The sequence below is a fragment of the Leucoraja erinacea genome, chromosome 28, assembly GCF_028641065.1.
Source record: "Leucoraja erinacea ecotype New England chromosome 28, Leri_hhj_1, whole genome shotgun sequence".
In the NCBI taxonomy this organism is placed as follows: domain Eukaryota; kingdom Metazoa; phylum Chordata; class Chondrichthyes; order Rajiformes; family Rajidae; genus Leucoraja; species Leucoraja erinaceus.
The window spans coordinates 21999493-22013280 of record NC_073404.1 but is presented as its reverse complement, the minus strand read 5'-3'; the positions used below and the strand labels follow the sequence as shown (position 1 = coordinate 22013280).

The following is a 13788-nucleotide window of genomic DNA, read 5'->3' as shown; positions in this document are numbered from 1 at the left end:
TTCTGAAATAAGGAAGTCTGTAGCCAATGTGCAGATCGCAGATCGCAAGACTCCACAGATAGAAATCATTGCCAGACAATCCTTTTGAGTAGGGTGCTGATAAATATTAGCCAGACAAAAGGAATAACTCCATACTTTTTTTTAAAACAATGCCATTATTGTTTTTTCCCATGTACTGTGGAGGGATGCCTCATTAAATGAGTTAATTGAAATTAATTTCCTAAGTTCCTAAGGTATACGAAATTAATTTCAAATAAGCAGCATGCATGGCAACTTATAGGCAACTCGGAGACTCAAGCAATCCTAGGAAGTTTAAGCATACAACCCTCTGTAAAAAAGGTGAGGGAACTACAAAAACTGATCAGACGGTGACATCTGTATACATTCGTAACAAAATGGAAAATAAACTAATTTGCAGGTGAAATAGTTCTACGGTTTGACACAAAAACATGATAGGCGGCTGCATATGTAGTTTGACCTCAAAAAATTGTTCCAAAAGGTTTTTCAACAGTTTTTTGTAGTATCAGGTGTGCTTAATAACATACCAAAAGTCTACCAGTCAGACCACTGGAAAGGTCTAATTTTCAAGATGGCGTCTAAGATGGCTGCCAAATCCTTAAAATACCCATTATTCCTTCATTATTCAACATAGACAAATAATTTTGGAGGCTAATCCTCACCACCCTCCACACAAGACACACTGAGAGACATTAAAACAAACATTTGGACATACTAAAAAAAAACCAAAAAAGTAGAATTGACTAACGCAGGGTAGCCATCTCACGGCGCCCCCACCGACCTCCGGTCTTGGATGTTTAGGTGGGGTTTGGCGGCTCCCTGCGGATGCGGCGAGCCTGCTGGATGTCTTTGGGCATGATGGTGACTCGCTTGGTGTGGATGGTGCAGTATAGCCAGTGCAGTGAGTAGGACATATCTTTCAAAGAGAATGTGTAATGATTTCCAATGAGTTTTATGTCTTAATTCCACTTCTCTTCTAGTTTCTTGAAATCTCCTCTCAGGGATTCCCAGGCTGTTAGATATTCACCCAACCAGCCAATCATTGGGCTTAATAGAAATGAAATGTGGTTGGAAGGGAGCAACGTCCTTTTGCTCTCAGGACCAGCTCCTACTTCCCTGACTGTAAAATCGTGGAAATGGGGATTCTCCAAAGGCAAATATCAGGAAAATCAAACTTTAGCTGCTTTATGGTTGCACATAATCCAGGTCACGTTTGGACGAGTCATGTTGGGGGCATCGAACTTAGTCGACCATCATTGACCGATTAGGGTGAATTGTCACTAACTCTGCACCCACAATGCATAAGAATGGTAATCAGAATAGGAATGCCAATTAGAATTGGTTTGATGAAATCATCCGCATCTATTTTATTTAAAAGATTTCTATTCTCCCACTTTAATAATGCTGTTGAACTTGGGCCTAAAATTCATATGTGGGAAGGAGTGGCTGCTTTAGCCTAATGGTTGTCCTCTCCAACGCTTCTGTCACATGGACCTGGATTTTATTTTATTTTTTTAAATGGCGACAATTTTAAGGTAGTTGGGATGTAATAAGCGCCAAAGATTTTCTTACCTAAACTCTGCCTGGTACATGGGATTAATATAGTTTTCGTTTTAGAGATACAGTGTGGAAACAGGCCATTCGGCACACCGTGTCCACGATGACCAGCTATCTCCGTCCACTTTCACTATCCTCCACAAGTCAATTACCCTACAAACCTGTATATCTTTGGAGTATGGGAGGAAATTGGAGATCCCATAGAAAACCCACACAGGTCATGGGGAGAACGTACAAACTCCCTACAGACACGCTCCCATAGTCAGGATCAAACCCGGGTCTCTGGCGTTGTTATGCAGCAACTCTACTACTGCGCCACTGTGCCACCCACGATAGGTACTGTATGACACTAATGATGTCCAACATATCAAACCTTATCACGAGGCACACAATATTTCAGCTCATTCAGCACAATATTTCCAGCTCCGAAAATCAGCAACAGTACAAAAGGCAGCAAGCTGAATCTGTTCAGAGTCTACAGTTTGGAAATGATTGAGAGGTGAACAGCCCCACAGATGTGCATGCTGTCCTGATCAATAATTAATTTAAGCTAAAACCTGCAATTAATAGTACTTTGTGAAATATGCTCTAAATGTGTTCCCTTGTTGGTTCCATTGCTTCTGCATTTTTTGAAGGAGTGAGGTGTGGACACTGAGGAGGGAACTGGACACCAGAGAATAACAGCTTCTGCATGGATTTAAATGGGACTGAGTGATCTTATGGTGTTTGGGTTGGGGTGGAGTTGAGTGGGGAACGGTAATGATGGAACATCAGTGATTGCCAAAGTTAATCTTGGCTGATGAAGCCTCAGTAGAATCTGCTGTCTGATGCATTACGTGATCAAAAATCTCAGTCTCTTGCTTCACCAATAAGATCGGGTCAAGCTAATATTTTTGTGCTACTCATTCAGAGATGTTTAACAATTGGCTCCCTCTACCATAACTGCACGTTGGAGATTTGGAAAAATCACTTGGAAGATTATCGTTAATGTGCATTTTTCTCTGTGTTTTTGTAGGTGGAGTTGATCCCATTGTCAGAGGATTGTTGAACAGACCTTCAAAACTACAGACACAGACCAAGATGATGCACGATGAACTGCGAGAGAGGCTATTTGAGACGTTTTCACAAATAGGGCTGGATCTGGGTTCTCTGAACATGCAGCGTTCCCGTGATCACGGAATAGCAGGTAGGGAGAATGTCGGCGGAGTTGAGCGTGACTCAAAAAAAAATATTGTCAGGATGATGGTTAATACAACAAGTTTATGACCTGGTAATTTAATGTTATGAAAATAGCAGATGCTGAAATCTGAAAATAAAACAGTATAGGTTGTCCAACCTCTCCTTACAGCCAATACGCTCTAATCTAAGTAACATACTAGTGAACCTCTTTTGCACCCTCTTTAAAGCCTTCACATGCTTCCTGTAAACCTGTGACCTTCTTGTAGTCCTGTGACCAGAACTGCGCACTGTACTCCAGATGTGGTTGAATCAAAGTCTTAAGCAGATGCATTCTGAGTTCCCCATTTTTATAATCAATGCCCAAACAGATGAAAACTAGTATATTGTATGCTTCCCCAACTGCCCTTGAGTTGGAGGGTGGACTTTGAGATCCCTCTGTACATCAGTGCTCATAAGGGTCCTGCCATTTGCTGTATACTTTGCCTCTTACTTTTGATCACCCTATGCAAAATCTTACTCTTAACTTGATTAATGTCCATCAGCCTTTTCTCTGTCCAGATTCGCAATTAGTCTAGGTCCGGCTGTATCCTTTGATGGCCTTCCTCATTATCCAACCTCTGCAAATGTTTGTCTAATCTGTAAATTTGCTAATCAGCCTACCTTCATTTTCATCCAAATCATTTATGTATAACAAAAGCAACAGAGGTCCTAGCACTGTTCCCTGTGCATCACCACTGGTAACAAACCTCAAGTTAGAACAACACCCCTTCACCATTACCTTCTGTTGTTTACGGCCAAGCTAATTTTGAATTCAATTTACCAAGTCTCTGTGGATTCCATGTGCCTTAATCTTCTGGATCAATCTACCAGGTGGGATTTTGTCAAATACTTTACTAAAATCCATGTAGACAATGTCAATTGAGTATAGGAGTAAAGAGGTCCTTCTGCAGTTGTACAGAGCCCTGGTGAGACCACATCTGGAGAATTTGTGCAGGTTTGGTCTCCTAATTTGTGGAAGGACATCCTTGCTATTGAGGCAGTACAGCGTAGGTTCACGAGGTTAATCCTCGGGATGGCGGGACTGTCATATGAGGAAAGATCGGAAAGACTGGGCTTGAATTCACTGGAATTTAGAAGGATGAGAGGGTATCTTATAGTAGCATATACAATTATAAAAGGACTGGACAAGCTTGATGCAGGAAAATGTTCCCAATGTTGGGGGAGTCCAGAACCAGGGACCACAGTCTAAGAATAAAGGGGAGGCCATTTAAAACTGAGATGAGAAAACACATTTTCACCCAGACAGTTGTGAATTTGTGGAATTCCCTACCACAGAAGGCAGTAGAGGCCAATTCATTGGATGAATTTATAAGAGAGTTAGATAGAGCTCTAGGGGCTAGCAAAGTCAAGGGATATGTGGAGAAGACAGGCACAGGTTACTGATTGTGGATGAACAGCAATGATCACAATGAATGGTGGTGCTGGCTTGGAGGGCTAAATGTCCTCCTCCTGCATCTATTTTCCATGTTTTCATGTTTCTATGTTTCTACCCTCATCAAACACCTTTGTCATCACAAAAGTCTCAATTAAATTTGTAAGATATGACCTCCTTGAACAAAATTAAGCTAACTATCGTTAATAAGTCCATGGTGTGTACATCCTGTCCTTAAGAATCAAAGTTATTCCCCTCTTAGGAACAACATAGTTATTCTCCAATCCTTAGGGAACTCACTTGTAGCTAAAGAGGATTTCTGTCAAGGCCCCAACAACCTCTACACTTGTCTCAATATCCTGGGATGGATCCCATCAGATCCTGGAAACATCAACATTGATGTTCTTCAAAACACCAAACACCTCCTCCTCCTCCTTGACAGCGGGATGGCATAGAGTTTCATCACACTCTTCCCTAATCTCACTCTATCTCATACCCCTCTCCTTTGTGAATCCTAATGCAAAGTATTCACTTAGTATCTTACCCTCTTGCTCTGCCTCCAGGCATTAATGTCCTCCTTTGTCCTTGAATGGTCCTACCCTTTCCTAAATTACTCTCTTGTTTTTAATGTTTATGCAACATGCCTCAGAATTCTCCCGAACCCTACTCACCAAGGACATTTAATGGCCCCTTTTAGCCTTCCTGATTCCCCATTTATGTTCTTTCCTGTGTCCTTGTATTTCTCAAGGGCCCTGTCTGATTTCAGCTTCTTAAGCTTCAGATATGCTTCTTATTTCTTTTCAACCAAATTTACAACATCTTTTCCCAAATTTTGCACTCCTTGCCTATCTTCCTCATTAATCTATCAACCAGACGGCTCATTAAAAGACAAAAAATCACCTTCATAAACTTGGTCTCACCCAATCAAAGAACTTCTCTTGTCCAATCCATTTCTCCCTCAACCTCTCCTTTTGTGAAAACGAACTTGTTTTTTGTTCTCTTTTTCCGCTCTGATGAGGAATCTGCAACCTGAAACATTAACTCTGTTTCTATCTCCGCAGATGAGTTTTTCTCCATTTTCTGTTTTTTATTTCACTTTATTGGCTAATGTAGCCATTAGGAACATATTGAACTGACTTGGAGAGAATTGACGGAACAATAACAGTAAAATGTTAACTACTGAGCAATTACCTAGCAAATGTTTACTTTGTGGATAACTTACTGAAGAAATATGAAAAAGTATTTAGTACTGTTTACTTTAAATCTTTTTTAACTTAGTAGTGTTTACTGTGAATATTCATTGTGTACATTTACAGCTGAATGTTTAATTAGATGTTTTGGGAATAGCAGATTCACAAAGAAAAATTACTTTGTAACTACGGTAATGCAGGGAATATTCACACAGAAAAGTCACAAAATTAGGTCAATTATTTCCAATCCTTAAGGAATAAAGATAAGGAATACCTACTGTCCAAGACACCAGGGGGAACCTTCACCTCGCTTTGAGTAGTGCCACTGGATATATTGTTCCTCAGAGAAGGAGCTGCTGTTTAGTGTTAGATCCAAACTCGGTTATCTTCAATATTCCCTCAGAACAAGAGGATAGCAAGACCTGTGACCTACAGTATATCATACCATAAAATGCTGACAATAGGACTTGGAAAAATAATTCAATAACTGAATGTGCTTATTCTAATATTTTGGCATGATAATTGCTGTCTAATGCATTGTTACTGTAGTGATATGACTACAGTATAATTATTGCACATATTCTAATTTCTACAGTGAATACTGCATTGTGGTTTCTGCTTATCAGATAGCACTGCAAGGATCACTGAATATTCTGTGATTACTATGTAATTAATCCAGCAAGATAACAGTAATTACCTTTATTTCTGCAGTCTATAGAATGTTTAATTGATTGTATATTCTGCAACGACTTCAGAGCATTTGCAACACAAATTACACAGGAAATATATTTTGGTTGTGTAAAATGACAGTGATTTAAAAGGCTGGTTCGTTCCATGGACTTTGAGAATAAATGAGTGGATTTGGATGAAGCAGTCAATGATGTATGGCTATAAATCTTTGGCCCACAGATCCACTCCCTATTGAGGAGAAACAATGAAAAAGTCCACCCCTATCCCCCTCCTCCTCCCTATCCCCCCTACCTCACCCCACCTCTCTCAAGTTAAGGTGAACTAAAATTAAAAGATAGCGATTCTACCAACCCTTCCACACGCTTCTATTTTATTCATTTCAAAGGGGCACCACCACAGATTTGGCTAACATATTTTTGCTCTGAATTTCACAGGTTACAATGCATGGAGGAGATTCTGTGGACTTTCACAACCCAGGAACGAGTCTGAACTATCTGAAGTGCTCAACAATAGCGATCTTGCAAGAAAGTTCATTGATCTCTATGGGACACCAGACAACATTGAACTTTGGATAGGAGGAATCTCTGAACCATTCGTGGAAGGAGGGAAGGTTGGACCTTTGTTGGCCTGCTTGTTAGGACACCAATTCCAGAACCTGAGAAATGGAGACAGGTATTGGGCAACAATTGAAAGCTTTGACATTCATTAAATCTTTGCCTTGTGGATCTGAAATCAGAACCCAAAGACCTTTTGGATTATGTCTTGGATTTTATTAGCATAATTTGAGCATGGGATGACTTAGAAAATAGGAAAGGCAAGATATATATACAATTCAAAGGTCAATGATCAGATATTATGCTGATCATTAATTGACGACATAATGATTTAAGACAAAAGAAGGCGGAGACTCTGCCAAGCCTATGCAGTATTTTCTCTCATGTTTGGGTTTTGGCCAGTTCCACCAAGGATAATGTTCATTGCCCTTCACCAATTGCCCTTGAAAAGATGTTAGTGAGATACTGCTTTCTGAAGAAGGAATTCATAGAAGATGTTGGCAGAGTAACTTGCACAAGGGGTGCATTTGCAATGCATTTGTGGGTGGGCTACACTGCAAATGTCCACCAGCGGTGAAGGGAATGCATGATTCGGGTAGCTGACGGGGTGCCAATGATGTAGGCCCCTTTGGCCCTGGATACAGTCAAGCTTATTGAGAGCTGTTGGCACAACATTCATGCAGACAAATGGAGAAGATTCTATCATACTGCAGGGTATGCCTTGTTGTGTCCTCCACCCACCTTACTGCAGGTTACCTAGTCTCTCACCTGCTCTTGTAACCACAATATTTATGCAATTGTTGGGAAAAATACATAAGCCATGATTGAATGACAGAGCAGACTCTATGAGCTAAATGGCCTAATTCTGCTCCTAAGTGTAATGGTCTTATGGTGAAAGTCTCAGTTATTCAAGTTCCAGTGCACATCAGAGTAACTGGTTAGACTCTCTCTTGTTGAGGGCTGATACTTTTGTGGTTACTATTTTACTTGCCATGTATCAACCCATGTCTGAATGTCGCCCAACTGACGCTGCATGAAGGCATAGACTGCTGTATTTGCTGAGGAGTTGAAAATTGAATTGAATCACCAGCAAACATCCCCATTTCTGACCTTAGGGTGGAAGGAAGGTAGTTGGCAAAGCAGATGAAAATGGTTGGGTCTTTTCTACTGCCCTGAGGAATCCCTGCAGTGATTGGTCTTGGACTGGGATGTTTGATCTCCATTAACAACATCCATTCTCGTGTGTGAGATATTCTCTTGCCTTTGAAGTATTTTCTCCAGGAAGCCCACTGACTATGGTTCTAGCAAGATGCCCTGATATCACACATGGTCAAATATTGCCTTGATGTCAGGGCAGTCATTCGCATCTTTAGAATTCAGTTACTTTGTCTATATTTGAGCGAAAGCTGAAATGAGGCCTGGGGCTGTGGTTCCAATGAAACTGAAATTAGGTATTATTGAGTAGGTCACTGGTAAGTAAGTGCTACATCATTGCACTGCCAATTATACCTCCCTCACTGAGAGTTGAGAGTAGACTGATAGGATAGCGGTTAATCAAACGGAATTTGTCCTGCTTTTTGTAAATGGTGCATATCCAAGCAATTTCCACATTGTTGATGGATGCCAATTTGTGACACCACTGAAAGATGTTGGCTCAAGACACAGCTAGTCCTGGGACACAGTGTACACAGTGAGAAAATGTTGTTGGATCAGCAGATTGAGAAACCGGCTCTGTATCTTAAATTGTAGAGAGAGGAAAATCACACTGTCCTCTATACTCCTTCTCAACATACTGCTTAAATGTGGCCAAGGAGACAGTCGACCCTTCTGTGCAGCCATTGACCTTGGGCTCATTGAATCGGGATACTTTCTCTGTACCTTTTGAGGCTTGGCAATAATGCTTCTTTTTTTGTAGGTTCTGGTGGGAAAATGAAGGAGTGTTTACGAAGAAACAGCGCAAGGCTCTCACTAAGATTTCCATGTCCAGGATAATCTGTGATACCACCGGGATTGACTTACTTTCTCGGGATGCATTTAAATTCAGTTCCTCTACCAAAGATTATGTACGCTGCAAACAAATACCACAAGTGGACCTGAAACCCTGGAAGGAGCAGGTGAAAGGTACAAGATCTGAGCGCATATCACAGACTCCACAGCCTAATATCACCGTTCCTGTACATTTGACTATAAAACTAACCAACACTGCTGGTCTGGGATGGTTAAAAGCTGAGAGCTAGGATTAAATCCCATTAACAATTTCCTTCTTTAGCAATTCCGATATTATATTTAACGACGTTTACTTCCTTCTGCCTCTTTTTTTCTCAGCTTTTATGACTGGGGAAAAAAGGGAAAATAGGATTTGAAAAATTGCATTTAAAAAGAGGAGTGAGTGTTAGTGTATCAGGTATAATCACCAAAACCTGTACACCAATAATGCTCTCTGGTGTATGATTATCAGCACACCTTATCGCCACATTTATATTCCACATTCTCTGCTGGTTTGAATCATTTATCTACTTTTCCATTCTCTTTACCTTGACAGGTTGTTTCTTCAGTATGTTGTTGTCACTTCCTTGAAACGTCTTCAAATGTTACAGTAATCCCACACTTGTGTTCTCCTAATTAATACCTGCTTGCCTCCTTTACAGATCTCCCTTGTGGTCCGGTGCCTAAGGTACGGAATGCCTTTTTCTCCACATGCAATTCCTCAGTCAAGTACACTTGCCAACGTGGATTCACTTTAAAGGGAGCTCAGGTGATAAACTGTGGGAAGAAAAAGAAGTGGGAGAGTAAACCGCCTAGCTGCTCAGGTAAGAAACGGACTCAAGTCCCTGGAGAGAGTGCACCAAATTGATTAACACGATCTCGTCATTATTTGAGCACAAAACTGGCAGGATGGATAATCTGCCTTATCTTCGGACTGTTGAAATCAACAAGAGGTAACAAATGTAAGATTAACACCAAGGCAGTGAAAGAGAAAATCGACCCAAACATTATAACATTTTGAAAACTGTATGTTTCTCACAACCATTCTCAGAAACCTGAAAATCCTCCATCACATCTCAAAACATGAAATTCAAATATACATTTATCCACATTCACAATCCACTGGATTAAATTCTTCTGTAAATAATACTGTTATGCTACAATTTCAAGGAACTAAAGCACTTTTCTCTACGGCAACAAATCCCCCCTTCCACAGCAACCATATTCATTGAAAATAGACACAAAAAGCTGGAGTAACTCAGCAGGACAGGCAGCATCTCTGGAGAGAAGGGATGGGTGGCTCAGAGATGTTGCCATCTCATCAAGACATAGTCATAGAGTGATACAGTATGGAAACAGGCCCTTCTGCCCAACTTCCCCACACCGGCCAACATGTCCCAACTACACTAGTCCCACATGCCTGCGCCTGGTCCATATCACTCCATACTTGTCCTATCTATGTACCTGTCTAACTGCTTCTTAAACGTCGGGATAGTCCCAGCCTCAACTACCTCCTTAGGCAGCTTGTCCCATACACCCACCACCCTTTGTGTGAAAAAGTTACCCCTCAGATTACTATTAAATAATTTCTCTTTCACTTTGTACCTATGATCCTCTATTCCCCTACTCTGGGCAAGAGATTCTGTGCATCTACCCGATCTATTCCTCTAATGATTTTATACACCTCTATAAAATCACCCCTCATCCTCCTGCGCTCCAAGGAATAGAGACTCAGCCTATTCAACCTCTCCCTATATCTCAGACCATCTAGTCCTGGCAACATCCTAGTAAATCTTTTCTGAACCTTTTCAAGCTTGACAAAATCTTTCCTATAACACGTTGCCCAGAACTGGACACAATACAAAATGCGGTCTCACCAACGTTTTATACAACTGCAAAATGATCTCCTAATTTATACAAATGCAACATGACCTCTGCAGTTCTTTCGTCAAGCATATTCATTGCATCATTCCACCTTATGTTCATTTCATGAAGCTGTGGCTCAAGTGTTAAAATCTCCCAGCTCTCACAATGTGAATGATTGGAATGATTTCCTGATCACCCCTACCCCCAAATGTCCACTTCCTTATCTGGGTAACGTTAAATATCCTCCCTGGGTGAAAGTAGTCTCTGTTGTTTTGCTTTATTTTCGGGAATGTTTTTATATTGACTCTAAATGATAAAAAGCAACAGTGTTAAATGATTCAAGGAATGTGGAGATAAATATGGTGATTTTACTCCTCAGAACCCGAGGAGTCAAAAGCTGGAAAGAAAAAGCAAGGCAGAGGACCGAAAACGGGAAATAACACATAGATGAAGATGATCAAATGAGATGTTAGTATATAGCTCAGCCTTGGGAAAAGAGCATGACCTGTTGATTATTTTACTCAGGACTTGCATAATTTGGTTTATAAAAATACTTTTTATTTCCTGGTGTAAGCAAAAATATTTTTCTGGGAGAATTTAGATAAAGCAGTTGGAGCAAATTCGCATCATATTAGAGTCATACCACTCATGAAAGGTACAGTATTCAAACTCTCAATCGCAAAGGCATCCTGCATGCACTCACAGCTTGCATGGTATACGAACCATGACGTTATCAGTCTCAGTCAGGCTTATGACTTCCGTTTGTTCTCCAAATTCTGAACTTGGTCCTAGAGTCTTTCTGCAATCTCAAATTTTGGTTAGGGGGTAAATCATTTTTCCAAGGCCCATCACCCTCCAATTCCTTCTGTTCTCTTCCAATGACGTGTTGATAGGCCAATGCAACTCCATCCCATTCTGGCTTCCTTCATCCTGTTGCAGCTGGACTATTGGTTGCCATCGTATTACCTCCATTTTCCACTTGACCATTCTAGTTATTGATATTCAAAGGAAAACAACAAATGCTGGAGTAACTCAGCAGATCAGGCAGCATCTCTGGAGAACATGGATGGGTGACGTTTCGGATTGGAGCGTCCTTGTTTCTATATTCATACATTCATTCCCCACCTTGTTTGCATGACCAAGTCTCATCACTTGGATACTTCACTGTTTTAATTTGGGCCTCTTGACTAATCTGGCCCGTTTGATTAATCTCCAGTTACTAATGTAGCACTGTGAAAGCTGTTGGCCACAGGTCTCCAAATGGTTTCTCTGGGGCAGATCCTTCATTAGCTCTGATGTCCTTTTTCCATTGACATCCATACTTTGCAATGTGATTTGCAATCTCATTTGATCATAAATACACAATTTGAGTTGATTATTAATGTGCTTAAGGGTTTATATTAATAGGTGGATGGGTACATTTTCAAAATGCATTCTATTCATATTACAAATGCGTGATTGTAGAGAATAAATTTTAAATGCAATAACTTGTCAGGAATGTGACGTTTATTTCAAACGCTTGGTTGTATGAAATTTACAATCGTGATGATATGAAATTTGAAATAAAATAAAATATCACACATATTTGCTGATTATTGCATTTTGTTTCCTTTCTAATTTTACAGATGGAAATATATGATAATGATTTATTTTAATCTGTCAAAATAAAAAATGTATGAAGTGAACTGGCAAGCCAACACCAGACCATTGTGATGCCTTATAGGTTTTAACACACTCCCTACTGTGTTTGGTTTATTGGAGAGAGATCAAATCCAAAATTGATGATCATTCACAGAGTGGGGCCTCAAGCTGCCCTTATAACTTTGAGGTAAATGGAAGTCACATTGAAAACTCTCCATCAGCTAACGTCAAAGAATGCTAGCACAAAGAATGAGAGCTGTGCTGTTTGGAGGGCAGTCACCTTAACCTCTGTGCAACACATTGGAAATTCCTCAGAGTAATGCCCGAAATCCAACATCTACAGTTGTTCCATCAATAAAGGTTGGAGTGATTATATTCACTGAAGCACAGTCCAGTTAAATTCACAACATTCACAACTAAATAATGCAGCTGTCTGTTCTCTCATTAGGAGGTAATGACCATAATATGATAAGTTTTAATCTACAATTTGAGAGGGAGAAGGATAAATCGGAGGTGTTAGTATTTCAGTTGAAGAAAGGGGACAATGGAGCCATGAGGGAGGAACTGGCCAAGGTTGACTGGAAAGATTATCTAGCAGGGATGACAGTGGAACAATAATGGCAGGTATTTCTGGGAATAACACAGAAGGTGCGAGATCAGTTCATTCCAAAGAGGAAGAAATATTCCAACGGGAGTAAGGGGCGATCGTGGCTGACAAGGGAAGTCAGGGACTATAAAAAATAAAAGAGAAGAAGTACAAATAAAGCAAATATGAGCGGGAAGCCAGAGGATTGGCTAATGTTTAAAGAGCAACAGAAGATAACTAAAAAGGCAATAAGGCGAGAAAAGATGAGGTACAAAGGTAAGCTAGCCAAGAATATAAAGGAGGATAGTAAAAACTTCTTTAGATAGTTAAGATCAAAGTTGGACCCTTAAAGACTGAAAAAGGTGAATTTATTATGGGGAACAAGTAAATGGTAGATGAGTTGAGCAGGTACTTTGGATCCGTCTTCACTAAGGAGGACACAAACAATCTTTCAGATGTACTAGTGGCCAGAGGATCTGGGGTGACGGAGAAACTGAAGGAAATCCACATTAGGCAGGAAATGGTGTTGGGTAGACTGATAGGACAGAAGGCTGATACATCCCCAGGGCCCGGTGGTCTGCATCCCAGGGTACTTAAGGAAGTGGCTCTATAAATCGTGGACGCATTGGTGATCATTTTCCAATGTTCTATAGATTCAGGATCAGTTCATGTGGATTGGAGAGTAGCTAATGTTATCCCACTTTTTAAGAAAGGCAGATTATAGACCAGTTAGCCTGACATCGGTGGTGGTGAAGATGCTGGAGTCAATCATAAAAAATGAAATAGCGGCACATTTGGATAGCAGTAACAGGCTTGGTCCGAGTCAGCACGGATTTATGATGGGGAAATCATGCTTGACTAATCTTCCAGAATTTTATGAGGATGTAACTAGGAAAATGGACAAAGGAGAGCCAGTGGATGTAGTGCTGCTGGACTGTCAGAAAGCATTTGATAAGTTCCCACATAGGAGATTAGTGGGCAAAATTAGGGCACATGGTATTGGGGGTAGAGTACTGACGTGGATAGAAAATTGGTTGGTAGACAGGAAATAAAGAGTAACGATTAACGGGTCCCTTTCAGAATGGCTGG

General features: G+C 40.5%; 1 protein-coding gene across 1 annotated transcript; it reads left to right on the top strand.

Annotated features, from left to right (window-relative positions):
• Positions 1–323: 323 nt before the first annotated feature.
• On the top strand, positions 324–8938 carry LOC129710782 (eosinophil peroxidase-like). Its single transcript, XM_055658021.1, has 3 exons — positions 324–2761; positions 6501–6738; positions 8536–8938. The coding sequence occupies exons 1-3, from the start codon at positions 2563–2565 to the stop codon at positions 8855–8857; spliced, it is 759 nt and encodes a 252-aa protein (XP_055513996.1). The 5' UTR covers positions 324–2562; the 3' UTR covers positions 8858–8938.
• Positions 8939–13788: the final 4850 nt, after the last annotated feature.

What these genes read in the sequence shown, in the direction of transcription:
- LOC129710782 (XM_055658021.1), top strand. Translation starts at nt 2,563, where the DNA reads ATGTGCATTTTTCTCTGTGTTTTTGTAGGTGGAGTTGATCCCATTGTC. An exon ending in CCGTGATCACGGAATAGCAG is followed by an intron (nt 2,762 to 6,500) that starts GTAGGGAGAATG and finishes TGAATTTCACAG; the next exon opens with GTTACAATGCATGGAGGAGA. An exon ending in AACCTGAGAAATGGAGACAG is followed by an intron (nt 6,739 to 8,535) that starts GTATTGGGCAAC and finishes CTTTTTTTGTAG; the next exon opens with GTTCTGGTGGGAAAATGAAG.